Source organism: Tenrec ecaudatus, unplaced genomic scaffold (genome assembly GCF_050624435.1).
Source record: "Tenrec ecaudatus isolate mTenEca1 unplaced genomic scaffold, mTenEca1.hap1 Scaffold_548, whole genome shotgun sequence".
In the NCBI taxonomy this organism is placed as follows: Eukaryota; Metazoa; Chordata; class Mammalia; order Afrosoricida; family Tenrecidae; genus Tenrec; species Tenrec ecaudatus.
Window position 1 is genome coordinate 609,900 of NW_027459459.1, and position 17,668 is coordinate 627,567.

The 17,668-nt window shown below is 35.3% G+C and overlaps 1 protein-coding gene across 8 annotated transcripts in view; it reads right to left on the reverse strand.

The window, feature by feature from the left end:
* The window catches only part of LOC142436717 (thyrotropin-releasing hormone-degrading ectoenzyme-like), a 425,143-nt gene that overhangs the window by 124,355 nt on the left and 283,120 nt on the right, over positions 1-17,668 (reverse strand). Inside the window, exon 2 of one of the 8 annotated variants that reach the window (XM_075540201.1) lies at positions 578-725. The exons of 5 other annotated variants lie outside the window; for them this stretch is intronic. In XM_075540201.1, coding sequence (XP_075396316.1) covers positions 578-725 — 148 coding nt within the window. Of the gene's footprint in view, positions 1-577; positions 726-17,668 lie in introns of those variants that run through there. 2 more of the 8 variants (XM_075540195.1, XM_075540192.1) reach the window with 2 other exon arrangements.

Below are 17,668 nucleotides of genomic sequence, written 5' to 3' on the forward strand. Positions count from 1 at the left end.
GGTTTCCCAGGCTTCAGCTCTGGAAATCTGGTCAGGCTGTTGGAACGTGTGTCATGTCCTCACGTCTATTTGGATTATCTGTTGTTTGCTCTCCTGTGTCCCCTTGGACCCAATTATGAATGGGCTTTGGCCTCAATGTTGATCTTATCCTCGTTAATTAAGGAAGTGAATTGAATTCACTCTGCCCTTTTGGATAAAAATAATGACTAAGAAGCCTTGCTGAAACTGTCTATATTCTGCTAGATTTTTGGACCCTCTCTAACCAGGGGAAGTCCTTTGTGAACACGGCGTCCTTTAACTATCGGGAAGTCGGTTGAACTTTAAGGATTTGCTCTGTATATTTGTTCTTAAATTCCGAAGCATTCATTGAAGATTAATTGACACTTTGAGGCAGGAAAAAAACGTCGCTTGTAATAAATTTCTTCGAATAATTTTCATCAGTGTGGAAAAGAAAAATCAGGACAAAAGTAATCACGCAAATTAGAAGAAAGAACGAAAATAACGTAGAGTCAATGGTGAATAGCAAATAGGAAAATAACAGCTTATCTTATGAGAGTAAGAGAATATATATGATTACATTGAAGACATTATAGTTCTCCATGCGGTCCAGCAATTTATCCAGAGGATAAAGAGCCCGGCTGGCAGCATGCCAAGGAAGAAAATCCTTTTCCTCAGATAGGTATCTGATCATCTCCAGGGGAATATTCTGAGGCAAGTAGCCGGCTCTGCACAAACAAAGAACAGAATGTTAATGATGTGTGTAACAGATACATGATAAGGCAAAAAGGAAGGTTTTACATATACAAATAACAGACTACCAGCATGATTTGTCACAGAATAAAGAAGCCATTCTTAGTGTTTAAAAACACAATGATTCACCTTTTAAATATATCAAAAGATGGCAACGTCCCTTAATACATATAGTAAGTTAAAAATTTAACGAACACACAGAAAAACTAGACGCTGTATGTTTAAAAAGGAAAGATTGTTGAATTTGGATAAAAATCAACCCTTTTTATTTTCATTCACAGAAATGGTTCAGAGGTAAAAAGTAAAAAATAATTGCTCATTGACTTGAAATTTTGGTTTCTCCACGTATTCTTGTTGCTTTTCATGTAGTTCTGTGTCATGATTGCTTTAAAAAGCAGGGTTAGATAATAGAAAGCAACTCAAGAGTTTTGAGTGCTACCTTGCAGTGTAAGCATTTCGTATCTGCTTTTAAAAATTGCACTGCTTTCTTTAACACTTATAAAAAAATCAGAGTACGATTCTAAAAGAATTCAAAAACAAAAAATTTTAAATATTATCATCTTTGGATTTCTTTGGATTTCCAAGATGATTTCATATTCCTTTGGGGACCAATGTCAGATTTCTTGGAAGATATTAAAATGTATCTCTTGAGAATTATCTAAATATATACGGTTTGTATTTAAAAAGCCAATCCTTACCCCCTGCCCCTGACCTCTCCCCACCCAAAAAAAGCCACAGTAAGTATCTCTCCTCGCTGGTGGACTGCATACACAAGTCTTACAGAACCAAGGCAGCATAAACGGCACTTCTCAAGAAGGCACACCCATTTCTCAACCATCAACCGCTGAGAGATCCAAAGGGCAGTGTTTACCCAAGGACAACATTGACAAGTGGAAATACCGGCAGGGATTGGGATACGTGGTGTTACATGGAGGGAAACGCAATCAGTGATGTGAAACAAAATGTTTGTGGGTTGCTGCATGAGAAACGGACCTTTTCAGCAAACGCTCACCCAATTCATCAATTTTAAAAATCTGAAATGAACACATAATGGTGAACTATACATTTTAAGACTTGAGAACCATGATCATAACCTATTAGATTAACAAAGGAACATTATTTAGTTTGCCACATTATTGAGTCCAAATTTGATGTGTCAAGCAAAAATTATTCTATAAATGAACATTAGCTTCCAGATACATTTATCATATTCAAGATAAAATCCAGATATGAAGACAGACTTCGTGGGGCAAGTTCATCCTCAGTAAAAGGAACTGTGAAAAGTACCCCAAATTCTTAGATAATTTCCAAATTTCCTAGAGCTAATATAGCTTATATATGGTTATATGTGTAACACTCTTCTTGCACAATTTCCATTCTACACATCCTGTCAGGAACAGCATGAAAGTTGACCATGGCAACAAAAATAAAGAGCTTTATGTCTTCCCTGGAGTCACATTTCAATCATATTTAAAATTTTCTTTCAAGAGTAACTTCCTAATGAAAATTGTATACAATTTTTATAGAAATAATTACTAGATTTTCTTTCCCAAAAGAGCCATGTCGTCCAATATTTTGTGCTTTTAAATCATTTGTCTCCCTGAGTTTTTAATTATAAACATCAATTAGTATGTTGGTCATAAAATTGCCTCCACTTAACATATGCCATGGATTATGTTATATTGGCATTGAAAAAAGTATTAAAAATCCATTATTCTATGCTGAAGAAAAATATTTCTAAAAATAAAATTGTTTAGCAATTAGATACATTATTTGGAGTTTTCAAATTCAGTTCCATATGCAAAAATTTTTATCTGCATTTCTACAGATTGTCATGAGTTTGAAAATAAGTAAAGAAGTATTCCTTTATTATAGAAAATATTATTATTGTAACTTAATAATATTAAGTTATTGATAAAAGTTATTATTCCTTGACATATCTTCCATCTAGGTCTATACACTCCTGAAAGAAATGTTCCTATCGCTATAACACTTCCTGAAAGAATTCTGCTCTCTGCTTTACACAATATCAAACTGGCAGTTTTGGTAATTTTGAGGGACTCAATTTGTATTCCTTTTCAAAGTTCTCTGAGTTTTGGAAATAAAATGAAATCTAAAATATCAAGATCAGGCCTATAGAGTGGATAGGGTACGGGCTCCCAGATGAAATTCACATAGGGCAGACCCTGATGTCATTGAAAACAAACAATAATAATATTACTGACATGGAAAAAATTATGTATTTATTTTTAAATTAAATTAATCATTTTATTGGGGGGGCTCTTCCAAATCTTTAACAATCCATTATTCATTAATATTAAGTACACTTGTACATATATTTACATCAATATTTCCAAAACAATTTCTACTTGAGGCCTTGGTATCAGCTCTCTCCTCTCCCCACCCTCCCTCATGAGAACAATTCTTTCTTCTATCATGGTTCTACTTGATTATTGTCCTCAGGGAGAGTTCACTGAAAATATGGGGACAATCCATTACAAAGTGTGGTGAAGAATTCAGATAGTACACAGCTATCTAAAAGAACTGTTTCTGGGGTCTTTTAATCTTAAAATAAGCAGCCATCTGAGAGAGGCTTGTCAATAATCAAATCCAAATCCAGAGGTGGAACAGTATGAGAGCGTACACTTTGAGCATCTACATACTTTGCTGAGGTTACGGATGACAGTGAAAGCCTAAAATGCATTTGCATGTGGATTAAACCTCTGGAGAATCCTCTCTGACCACATACTAGGGAGAGAAATAGTCTTGCTCTTCAAGACAGAGTACATTGTAGCTTATGACGGATATGGCTATCATGTCATCTCTTTGTAGACCCATTTAAAGTTGTTCCAAATTTTAATATTTTCTAATTGAAGTTTTTCTCTGGTTTATTTTGTTGTTATTTTTGTTTACTTTTTTTGTTGTTTTCTGTAAATTAAATCCAGGGTAAGCAAATCTATACAGACACAAACTGCCTCAGGAGTTTCGTAAGGACACGCTGGGAAACTTGGAGGGGAAACAAGGAGCTAACAACAATGAGCACAAGGAAGAAGGAAAGGTTTCAAAATGGACTGTGGCAATGATGTCACAGCTGTTTTTAATATGACTGAACTTTGAATTGAATAATATATAACTTACACATCAGTGAAACTGCTAACAGTAGGCTAAGGATATGAATAAACAGTTAACCAAAAATGATATCCAAATGGCTACAAAACATGAGACAAATGTTAACAATAATTACCCATCCAAGAGAAGCAAGTCAAAATAAAGACTGACAACACAGTGCAATTAAAAACGAAACAGAAAACAGCAAATGCTGCAGAAGGTGCAGTGAGACTGCAATCTCACACGCTGCCGGCCGGTCTATTCATAACAACCGTGGAAAGCAAACGGCACCACCTCAAAGAACTGGGAATATAAATTCCATCTAATACAGCAAAGTGTCTGCTGGGGAGATAAGAGCCATAATATAAACAAACATATGCACTTTCGTGGTTATCTCAATACTGTTCAAAATAACAAGAAGTTGGAAACTACTCAAATTCCCATGAGAGGAAACAGATAAAGAAACATTTGTGCAGTGGAATACTATTCATCACTAAAAACCATGATGAAAACATGAAACGTAAGACAGATGGACCTGGAGAACATTATGCTGAGCAAAGTTCATCAATCAAATAAGGACAAATAACATAGCAGACCACTTCTATAAAGATAAAAGTCAAGGGCAAGATTTGTATATCAAAGGGATCAGACCTTGGAGGTTCCCTAGGGAGAGAGGGTGGGAAGAGAAAGCTTGGAATTTCAATAATGACAGGTAATGGATTCTGTGAAAGGGAGGATGGGCGTCCATAAGAAGGAAAGAGAAATTGGGGGGCTGTGCTAAGGAGTAGTTTGAACTGTTGAATGCAGTTGATGGTATGAATTATAATTCCCTGGTTGAAGGTATGAAATATAATTCCCTGACCTAATTCACAATTGAAAACATTTCTCACACACACACACACACACACACACACACACACATATCTATTAAAAGGTACAGATACAACTGCCAGTGTTTTAATCCTGAGTTCGGAAGTTGTTAATTTTGTTATGTTATTTAAATTATTGTCTTAGTTTTTCATCTATACAATGTGGATGGAAACCGTGTCTAAAGTATTTAGTTGTCATGAGTATTAAATAACTTAATGAATATAGGAAAATTACACAAAATCAACTGGCACACATTGTTTACAGGTTGTTATAATAATGACAAGCGTTGCCATTTCAGGCATCTGTGAACATGGTAACTTTCCCCCAGTCTTACATCCATGCTTTATTTCAAATTTGAAAAAAAATTTCTTGGACATTTTAATTAACACTGAAATTGTTTTAATTGTTTTAATTGCTTCAGGAAGAGCAGGAAGCAACTGAGTCATGAAGTTACTGATATGGCTGATATCTTTCAGGAAGGAAAATGGTGTGGCAACAAAAGGTTTCCACTTCATCAGGATGGAGCTGAAAATCAACTTGGGGACTATATGACAAAGCCCAAACGTTCAACTGGAGGATCTTTTTTTTCACGCTAGCTTTAAGTGCTTACCAAGGGCATGTACACCAAAAATTCTCTACCGTAAATTGGATCTTTTTATATTGCTAAATTAATTGCTTCTCATTAGAAAAGTATTACAATCAGGCTACTGAGATAAACCAGTCTATTGGTTTGGGGTCTGCTCTGCCCTTTAAGAAAGCCTAACCATGCCTGTGGCATCCTCTAGCCTACACTGTTCCATCCTCTCTCTTCCAGATAGCTATTCGGAGACTTCCAACTTCAAGACAGCCGTTGTCTGCATCCCTTAGACTCCTTGTCTAAACAAAAATGGGAGTACACACCAGGAAAAGTTAACTAGGGCAAATTATGTAAGAGTGGGAGAAAGAAAACCTCTGATCAAAAGCGATTTTAGAAGCCATATATGTAGGAGAGCAATTCCCTTGGACAGGCAGGAAATTATACCTAAAGGCCTCTCCAAAACAGAGATCAAACAAATGCTCTGCTAAAAGGTCAATATATATGAGAAGGCAGAATTTGGAGTCAGGTAAACCAGGTTGAAATCTTTGCTCTGCTATTGATGGACAGTATGACCCCAGGCAGACAATGTACTAACCCATGGTTCAGCTCGTTGAAAGCTCAAATAAGTGACGTAAGTACTTACAAAACAGCAAGAAAGACCCTGGAGTAGATGGATTTCCATGGTGGCTTCAATGCTGAGCTCGCCATGACAGTGACTGCAAGTATAGCACAGGACCGAGCGGTGTTTCATTCTGTTGTTAGAACTGACTCAATGTACCAGCAACAATGTAAAAACATATGTAGTGTTTATTTTTTAAAACAAACACAGTACCTTTGTCTTGCTAAAGATGCCATTAAAGAGCAATAAAGATAATTATTTTAAGTGGTTCTCATGTGTAGAATTCATCACTGTAAGAAAAACATAGATTAAGCAAAGTTCTGTTTCTAAGAATGAGATCAGTCTTTAAGGCAAAAACTATAGGTCTTGATGTTAAAAAGCAATAATTCAAATAAAAAAAACAAAGAGTAGAAACATAATGTAAATGAAACAAAGCTTTGGGCCAATGGAAGGTCCATACCTTAGACTTTCTCTTTATCCCCCATTGTCTCTCTTTGATATCTCTTCTCTCTTTCCCTTTATGTTTTACTCTGGATTTTCCATACTCCTGTGATTCAGTTCACAAGTCTCTCTTCAGTTTCCTCTAATCTACATTAAACTTATTTACTGTTTCAAAACATAATTCCATTTTCATTTCCCCCTCAGTTGTTCTCCAAAACTGCTTGCATTTTGGTCATATGTTCAAATATCTTATTTCCTCAATTTATTAATATAATATTTATACCTCATACTTGACATATTCATTATCTTAATTGTATACATGACTGTTTTTATGTCTACTTCCTCTATTAGCATATACCCACACATGGAACCATATTTCTTCGTGTAAATGGTGATTTTTTTACTATAAAGTACTCTTTATAATCTGTAGAAATAATTTGTAATGAAGTATACATTTGGGTTGATCTAGAATGTATTTTGTTTACATTAAGCCTGGAATCTTGGAGCATTTTGATTAGTGAACCAAGCATTTTAAAATAAAGACTTAAGGTTTGTAATGCAATTCCAAATTTTAGGGGAAAGGTTCTTTTCTTCTTCACTCACCACCTAGATTTAGAACAGAAAAATTCTTTGTAGTCCCTTTGCGCTAAAGGGGCACTTTTTCATTTTTCTTTCTGTAAACTATCTCATTAAATTTCTCACCATTGGCTTTGCTCCCTTTCTGTCACTACATGAAACCTTGAAAATATATGTGCAAATGCTCTTCGTTGGAAAAAATGTCCTCAAGACAAAAGCTCACTTCAGTATTTCTTTTAACCTCTCTCTCTCTCTTTTTTTAAAAGTTAAGATTATGCTGTATGAAACCAGGGCCAAGTGTTCTAATACTTATATAAAAAAAACTCACTAAAGAAACCAGAAAGACATTCTATTTTTAAGAAACAGAAAAAGCAGCAACTTGCTATCAGTGTTACCAGGCAATATGCAATAGAATGACTGATGAAGTGAAGAGGTAGTCTCCAGATAATGTTCTCAGTAGGTTATCAAATAGCCAACAGCCTTCCTAAAATAAATCCTGGCAAAACCTGTAAAACTGTGGCCATTTTTTTTCATTATTTCAAAAGAAATAGTATTTGCTTTCAAAAATGTAACCTGAGCCAATAATGGCTGCTTGTTTGTTAGCTCGGAACAGAATTGTGTCTTTCTTGTGTGATACCTCAGTATTAGACCTAATTGAAGCAGAAATTCTGACTGAGATTTTAATTTGTTCAATTAACATAGGTGAACTGTTTGATACCTGATAAGTACTGCATAGCTTTGGATCTACATAAAAAGAGATAATTAAAGTGGGCCTGATGATGAAACTTTTGAATTCTATATGTATCTGGTAATCAGATATAGCTTTCAAAATTTTTATAGTATACATTGGTATATCAGGCTGATTTTAAATGGACTAATGTTTATGATGACTAAAAAGCCTATAAGATGCTAAAACAACACATTATTATTCTACAGGATAATTTGATTAAGTTAAATGTCTCATATTTTCCACTACTATCAGATTATGTATATTGTGAATATACTTATTTAGCGTTTTCTCCCAAAACTAATTTTTATAAAAGATGTTATATCACTGTTCATTTGCTTTTTCTATACTTCTTGTTTGTAGAAATATGTCAACGTTTAATTCCAGTTGACTTGCTCGTTTGTCTTTTAAGCCTCAATTCATTTCTAACTTTGTTATTTGTCCTTTTTCTAAATATTATAGAATCTCTCCATTCTCGAAACACCCTTTACTAAGTATGTGCTGTGGGAATATGCATTGGTTTATTTCCACTTCTTTTCACTGTTTGTCTTCAATATCCATTTCTTCTCTGTATATCATTTATAAAACAATCTGAGATTCAGACAGATTCAGGATTGGATTGACCTTGAAGCTCCACTGGAAATGCAGTGAAGGTACCTCCTAGCCTAAGTGAATTAGAGTCCCATAGATGATAGTAAGTCCCATAGATAGCAGGATAGTAAGTTGTGGGAATAGCATAATCTTTGTACATCGCCATGTGTACTAATTTACAAGGCAAATTTTATTCTTAATTAAAGCTATTGAATACATAAATAAGTGCAAAAGTCATTAGAATTAGGCTTTTCATTACATCTGCAAATACTAAGAATAACAAGAGTAGCCAAAGAAATAGTTGAGAACACTGCAAAGTAGAATTTTACTACAGTCAATTTATATAAGATAAAACTAGGATAGCGGTGTGTGCGTGTGTGTGTCATGTTATCACAATTCCAACTACCAGAAAGGATCATACGAAAGACTAGGTAAATAATTTCAAAACAAGTATTGCACTTATTTAAACATTTTAGTGAAATAAAAATGATTGAACATGATGCAACAAAGGAATTTTAAAATTAATATAGCTAAAACACTAGGTAACAACAAAATAATTTGACCCAAGAGGAGCAGAGAAAGCATTATAATCTCTGCCTGTATTAATCTAGTAATGAGATGAATACAAGTAAGGAGCCTTTTACCTATTTTCACTTAATAAAAGACAGTTTTATCAAATAAATGCTAAATAAGTCCAGAACATCTAGGTAGGAGAACTACAAGCTCAACCAAGTATAAAAAGAAGAAAAAAGAAGCTGTTCTTGGTATTAAATTTTGCCCAAGAAAATAGAAAAAAAAAGCATTCAAACAGTGATGAACTAAATATGGACAAGAGAAAACTTACTTCGTTCAGCAAAAAGCACAAATTAATAATTTACCAGTAAGTGGTAAAGGCATTTATCATAGAAATGCCAATAAAATCATGTCCTTTCACTATGTACATTTTCTTTACAAGAACAAAGAAGCTTTTCCTTTACACTATGTCTTAAAATCACCTCTGGCCTATTCTAACGGTCCTTCAAGGCCAAAAGCTAAGCCAAGACACTCAAGTAATAAAGAATAAGAGTCAAAAGTATATTTCATCTGGAAAATTCTTTTCAAGATTTTTTAGAGATACCAGCAGACAAGCCAGATAGACAGAAATTACTTCAATATTAATTTCTTTTACCTTAGAAGCAAGTAATTAGCTTCTCCTATCATTAAATGTAAATTTATAACCAAAGTAGAGAAGGGATGATGCAAGCAGAAATGTATTCAAGTAAAACTAATTTTAATAAATTAAAGGCTGTGCATTACATGTGTCAACTACCATGTACTATGAAACCAACATTGAGAAATATTTTTCCAATGGTCTTCTAATCTATTTTGGTAATTTAATTTTCAAATACATTTAAAAATCAATTCTTATTATCTTTAGTATTTCACATGCAAATACTGAATTGCTTTTTATACCAAAAAGTTCTTTCTTACATCATCTGAAATTTGCTACTGGAATTTCGGGCCATTTATCTTATTCTGACCCTGATGTTGACAGAACTGTGGTGACTGGTTTTCCTATGGTGACCATTCATGCATTGGAGCCAATTACTAACTCTTAGAATTCTAGCCTGCAGAGGGAATATATGTAACTGCTCTCGCTTCCCCCCGCCACCTCGGATCCTCTTTCTGCCCCTCTCGTCTTCACCTAATTTTTTCAGTCTCTTAATATTATTCACATTTTTGAACTGAGATGATTGAAAATAAAAAAATCAAACCATTATCATTGAGTCAGTTCCAATGTACTCTCTGAATATTGATAGTGACCTCCCAGATCACATAACCTCCATTTCTTAAGCCTTCATTTAATGTAAACTATACATTAATACACTGTATTTACTTATTCATACAGAATATTAATAAAAAGCGCATATGCTTTACTTACATCTGTAGCAAAAGATTACATCTCAAATCATATTTCTATTTAAAGAATGATATACTAGAGAAGTAAAAGAATATATGGATAGATATCTCTGCTGCCTAGAAGCATGAGCACAGCTTTAAATCATTAATTATTTAAATCATTAAGTTATTTGCATCTCTCCTGATTGATAAATTGAATATAATAATATCTATTTTACAGGAGTGGTAAAGATAATAGTGTAAATTCTTTAAAACAAAAGGTGCTAACAAAAATTGCTACTATTATGTATATTAATATTAATACCTTCATAAATCTGACCAAAAGTCTGTTCTCCAACTTTGTTTCTGAGAGTGACCACAGAGACTATGTTAACCAACATCAGGGGCACTCCTCCGCCCAATAAAGGGAAAAAGCTCCTGAGGCAGAGCATTTGTAGTGTGCATTTGCCCCCTACAGAGAGCAACTTGCTGTAAATTAGTGCACCTCTGGTGTTACATAGGGCTCTGTCTGGCCACAGTGAATATCTTCATAAAGGCGGTTTTGCTTAAAGCTCATTTTTTTGTGATGGCCAATTTAAGAGAACAGTGTGAAGGTCAGAAATTTTGTTTCCTGCTTGGGAAAAACGCTGCAGAACCTGGCAGATGTTGAACACAGCTTAGGACAGTGGTATGGAAAAAACAGGTGCATGGGTGTGTTTCTCATTTCTGAAAAGGTACAATGTCAACTGATGACAACCCTTGTTATGGAAAGTCCATCAGCTTCCTGCACAGAAGAAAATGTTGACAAAATTCATGCACTTGTGCTTGAGGACCAGCAAGAGACCACGGATGAGATGGAGGACTAGCTGGATTATATTGCAACTCAGTTCAGTGAATTTTAACTGAAGATTTGGGAATGGGAAAGGTTGCTAGGAAATTGGTGCCTCGGGTAATCATTGGCCAGGAAAAGGAGCAGCCAGTAGAAGCATGTCATGGCTTTAAAAGAACAGGTAGGAAACGACCAGACTTTTCTTTTTTTCTAAGGTAATTACTAGTGAGGAGACATGGTGCGATTCTTAGGAGCCTGAAAGCAAACATCAATCAAGCCAATGAAGATGCCATCTTTAATTGTACCCCCAAAACAAACAAAAAAACACTTATCAAATGAAACTAAAAGATCAAGATGATGCTCATTTGTTTGTTTTTTAGGTGAGGGGCATAGTGCATTTGGAGTTTACCCATCAGGTCAATCAAGCTTCCTACTGAGAGGGTCTGACAAGATCATGTAACAGTGTATGACAAAGAAGACCTGATTTGTGGCAGACGAGGGACTGGGATTTCCACCACAACAACGCACCTGCTCAGGCAGCTATCTCAGTGCACCCGTTTTTGGCAAAAAACAGCATGCCTCTCTTGTCGCTCCCAACTTACTCACCTGACCTACCTCCATGTGACTTCTTTTTGTTTCTATGAATGAAGAAGGACATGAAAGGGCAGCAACTTCAAGGCACAGAAGAGGTGAAGAAAAACATGAGGGAGGTGCAGTCAGCCATCCAAACAGATGAGTTTGGAAAATGTTTCCAATAATGGAATCACAGATTTGACAAATGTATTAAGTTTAATGGAGAGTACTTTAAAGATCATAAGGTTGTTTTGTAACATAATAATAATTAATAAATACATAGCTTTGAAAAAATTCCACTTTGGGGGGCTACCCCCTCATATATACGCCATGTATGGGAACATGAAGAGAACAAAACAGTCATTAACTACATTTGATAGTATAAATGTAGTTGAGACTATGGATAGAGACAGCAAAGGCGAAGAAGGATTGTTTAGATGAGGGTTCAGAATAGCAACAATGAAACACAACTTTCCTCTACTTCCTAAATGCTCCCCTCCCCTCATCAAGATCCCAATTCCACCTTACAAATCTAGCTGAACCAGAGGATGTACACTTGTACAGATAGGAAATGGAAACACAGGGAATCCAGGAAGATGATCCCTTCAGGGCCAGTGGTGTGAATGGCGATACTGGGAGGGTGAAGGGAAAGTGGGGTAGAAAGGGGGAACCAATTATAAGGATCTACATATAACTTCCTCTCTGGGGGTTGGACAACAGAAAAGTGGGTGAAGGGAGACATGTAAGATATGACAAAATTATAATAATTTATAAATTATCAGGGGTTCATGAGGGACAGAAAAGTGGTGGGGGGACGAGGGGAATGAGGAGCTGATATCAAGGGCTCAAGTGGAAAGCAAATGTTTTGAGAATGATGATGGCAACACATGTGCAAATGTGCTTGACACAATGGATGGATGGATGGATTGTGATGAGTTGTATGAGCCCCCAATAAAGTGATTAAAAAAACAGAATAGGAAGAAGTTGCAGAACTCGGAAGTTGATTGTGCCCGAGGCGGAGAGTTCAAAGAACAGGAGGAGAGCTAAGTGAACGAAAAGAGGTCCCCAGGGGTCAAAGCTGAGGGGTCAGCTTAAATGTGACAGGACCCAGGAGACCCCATTAGAGAACAAAATACTTGGGCAAAACAATCTTCATTTCCCCTCCTGAATTGACATGACATAATGTCCTTAACATCTTCATCCTAGTTCAAATACCAACTCATTTTTCTAATTCTTATAAAAAGATGCGATATTTCTCTCATAAATATCATGGCATTTTGCTTATATTGCTTTTTCTGATAGCCACTTTAATTAAAGTCAATCAGTATTTATTAAATATATACTGTATACCATTTAATGAATACTGGATACACATGAGTGAATAGTACGGGCTAATATCTCTCTAGAACATTTACAGTGGAGGTGTGGGATGTTAGTAAGCAGGGGTAGAGCAGTAGACATAGTAAATATAATATAGAATAAAATATATATATGTTATAAAGTGACAAATGCTAAGGGACAAATTGATGTATGAATCAAAATAAGGGAAATGAAGAATGAACGTGTTCGCTGTCATTTTTTACATGGAAGTCGTCTTTGAAAAGGTGGCCTTTACACAGAAGATGCGGTACAGCTAACAGAATCAGGACAATGGTTTAAATAGAACTCTACGTAGAGAAGACAGCCCGTCACAAAGGCCTGACCCTGGAGCGAACTGGATGTAGTCATCAGAAATCAGGGCGTGGTGAGAAAGGAGACCTGAGAAGGGAGTCATAAGAGGCAAAACCACAGAGGGAAGAGGGAAGTTAAGGTCACTGGCAAGTTGGGGAGATTTGGATGAGTGGAGATCAGAGGTTGGGTCTTATGAGTTCACTGTAAAGATTGGCTTTTATCCCCACTTTGGTAGGGAGTCATTGTAAAAGTTTTGACATTAGATAATGCCTTAACAGTTAAAGATGGCATCTGACTTAAGGGTAAAAAAATATATCAAGCTGACTGGTTAAAATTCAACTGTACAGGAGCAGGATTAGTTCCAGAAAGACTATTTGGGAAAATGCTGAAGAAAGAAAACAAAGACCACTGACATGCTGTCTGTCCTGACTCGCAGTGACTCTTTACAGGTTTCTGAGACTGAAAACCTCTGAGAGCAGGTAGCCTCGTCTTTTTCCCATGGAGCAAGCAATGGGCTCGAAGTGCTGCTGACCTCGAGCCCCACCAGAGCTTCTTACGACTAAGGCAAGGGGTTGGTCATTCGAACAAGATAGCAATATTGTTGGTGAGGAAAAGGGTTCAACCTCTGGAATTATTTTGAGGGGAGAGCTGACAGAATGTCCTGGCAAACAGAATGAGAGAAAGGGGGGCTGAAGAGTATTGTGAAGTATCCAGGAATTACCATAAACTGATATAATTTAAGTAAGCACTGGCTTGAGAAACAATTTATTGTTGAAGGTACTGTGGCTCTGAGTCAGACTTGATTTCACAGCACTGTTTGGTTTTGGGTTTTTGTTCACTAGGTTACAACATTCTTGAGAAAGCACTCTCTAATTTCATTTCTGTTCTATAGAACCAATACATTCTGTGCATAGAATTAATCTGTGCACTTTCCCGATTATTAACCAGGGTCTGGATGACGTAATGCTATAGATGGGGAGCCTGGTATCAATAGAACCAGCAGTTCTAAAGGACAGGCTGGCTTTTCATGTCCATTTGTGTAGAAGACATATAAGTTAGATATGTTTAATCTAATAGGTACATGAATATTTAAAAACTTTAGTTATACCACCAGAACATTGCAAGTTAAAATGTCTATTTTTTAAAATTTGTTCCTTGTGAATATTGTTCAGCTCTGATTTTTGTCATTGTAGCTGGTCTCTAAAATGTTGTAATCTTCATATAAGTGATGAAATACGTTCACATTTAAAGGATCGTCTTTAAATTTGCTTGTCATTTAGAAATCTGTTTCTCACTTCTAAGCTTACACTAAACCTTTCCAACTTAGCATCTTATGTAAATTTAATGAGCATTTTCTCACTCTCATCATCCAGGTCATTGGGTCATTGATTCTTATTTCTCTTTGTGCTTTTAGAGCAAAGAGACTGTCTCAATCCATCCTTTCCAGTCTTTCCGGTTTATGGACAGTGCTTTCCTGTTTTCATTGCACTTTTATCATTTATTCTCTTTTTAAAGCTATTATGAAAGATTACTGAGCTAACTAACCTGTTTTCACAGAACAGTTCTCATTCTTCCTCTTTCTATCCTAAGATTATGAAAATATTTAAATCAGGGTGACGTTACAATTCCGGAAGATCAATGAAACAGAAGTGGGAATAATTAGATTAATTATTAAGTAAATAACTACAGAGATGATAATCTAACATAACATCTATGTAATGAGAGGCTTGATCGTTGGCAGAAGTTAAAATTGACTAGCAACTGAGACACAAAGGAAGACGAGTGCAGAGGCACAGAAGTAAAATTTAATTGAATGTAACAACATAATACATTACAATAAAATAAAATAAATGCTGGGTACTCTAATGATATCCATACTTGTTTTATTAATTCCAATATCTATAACACCTTTATAAATATTTTTCTTGAAATACAAATGTAATTCTTAGTCCTCCTTTTTAAACTCTCCATTGGTTCCTCATGATTTTTCAAAAACAAAACAAAAATTAAATATTTCTTCAGGCACATAGCATTTGAAAGAATTTATTATTATCAGATTCTCACTACAAGAAATGTTAAAGAAATCCTTTAACAAAAAACCCACTGCCATCAAATCAATTTTAACTCAGAGTGGCCCTAAAGGATAGAATACAGCTACTCCATAAAGTTACAAGGCTGTGAAGCTATACAGAAGAAATAAAAAACAAATTCATGAAGAATATAACAAATAGAAACTATATAGATAGACATATAGGATATTTCCTATTATTAAAATATATTTTAAATAATTGAATAATAACAATATATTATTAGCTTTTAAATATATGTGTATAAAGGAAATATATGAAAAATAACAAAACTGACAAGAAGAAAGAAAGAGAATTACACTATTGTTAAGCTCCTTTGATGTGTACATAATATTACAAAACAAAAACTCACTGTTATGGAGGTGATGATGACTCACAGCGACCCCTGTGGGTTTCCAAGATGGGAACTGCTTAGGGGGGTCGAGTGCCATCTTGACCTCCTAGAGCTCCTGGTGGTTCCAAACTGCAAACCATGCAGATCCCAGCTCAACATGGAACCGTAAGATGACTTCTATATAGACGTTGACTACCAACCCGCATATTGTTGTTTAAAGTGCTTGCTTGCTGATCAAAATGTTGGAGGTTTAAAACCCCAAGCTGTTCCTCAGACAAAAGATGTGTCAGTCAGCTGCCATAAGCATCACAGCCTGGAAGACCCTATGAGGAAGCTCAATTGAATTGAAAATCAACCCAAAAGCAAGGAGGTTGGATTTTTTTCTATTAAAAAAGTTATGTTTTAAATCTTAATGAGTTTCCTCCTCAAGTTAGAGTTAACCTAATGACACGGATGGAGAACATCTTTCTGCACCTTCATTTACTGGTGGGGCTCAACTCACAATGAGAAGGAACAGCTTCAAAAGAACATGGCATATGTGAATTAAACTCTGAAAAATTAGAAGTTGTAAACAAAAGAAATGAAACACATAAAGTCCAATATCCTAGATATGTAACAGCCAAAACAGGCTAATATTGACCAATATTTTTTTGTCAGATAGTCATAGGGATTATTATTTCTAGTATGACAAATTCAAGAGAATTGATTAGTAGATAATATCAAAAGGAGTATTTCAAGATCTATCTTGAAGTATAACGCTGTCTGTGATAGGATGATATCTACCAAGGACAATGAAGCCAGCAAAATTATTATTCAAATTCATACACCAACCACATAACTCTTCAGCTTGAACTTCAACAAATATAAAATAAAGATGCACTGATAGTGATTCATGATTAAAACTCCAAAGTTGGAAATGAAAAGGAAAAATCAATTATTGGAAAATATGGCCTTAGTGATAAAGAATGCTAGAAATCATATAATAAAATATGTTTAAAAGCAATAACTTCATTATTGCAAATATCCTTGTTCAAAATATAAAAAGCCTCAGTCCATATAGACTTCACCATGAAGAATATGGAAGAATGAAAATGACCTCATCTGCGTGAAATGACAATGAAATAATGCAATAGCATCAGTCAAACCAAGACCAGGGGCTGACTGTGAAACAAACCAAAAACCTCATAGGCAATTTCAGGATGAAGCTGAGAAAACTAAATACAGGTTCATTAGCATCAGAATTCAATTTTTTGGTATATTGTACTTGAATTTAAAGATCATCTCTAGATGTTCTGCCTTGAACACGAAGAACCAAAGAAAAGATGAATATAGGATAACATCAAAGGACTATTAAAAAGACAGGAAAATAGAGAATAGCAAAATCAATGTCATAAAAGACTCAGAAGCTTGCTTTTGAGCATACAGTAGCTAAAGTAACTGGTAGAAATGAAAAAATAAGTGTGAGAAATTTTTATATATTATGTTTCTTCTAAAAGCAAAACAGCACCAGAAAAATTTCTCCATATTGGTGTGAGTGGCTTAAGAAAAGTAAAATTGAAATGGACCTGACATCTTTCATGACAAACAAGTGCATTTCAAAAGAAGAGATAATAAAAGATCTTAACCAAACACGGCAGCTTGAGAAGACAGCGGAAAACAGTTTAACAACATGTGGAAAGTCCTACAATTGGAAAGCCCCAAGGGCAGAAGAGGGTGAGCAGATGTCAAGCTGAACGAACTATGTGCTTTTTATTGCTGGAAAATATATATATGTATATATTCCATGAATTATCCTAAAGATTTTGCAATCCAGCAGTGAAAATTCAGACAGCTGACATTTTATTGGGGATGGTGTGAAATGAGAAAGGCAAAAATAAAGAAGCACATGAACCCTATCGTTTCAGATTGTGATAAAGCACGATAAAATATGATCAGGGGAGAAGGTCCCTTTAGATTGGAAAATAAAACCAAAAAAAAGATCCCTCTAACTAGGTGACATGTGAGCTCAGACTTTAATGACAGAAGGAACCAGCCATG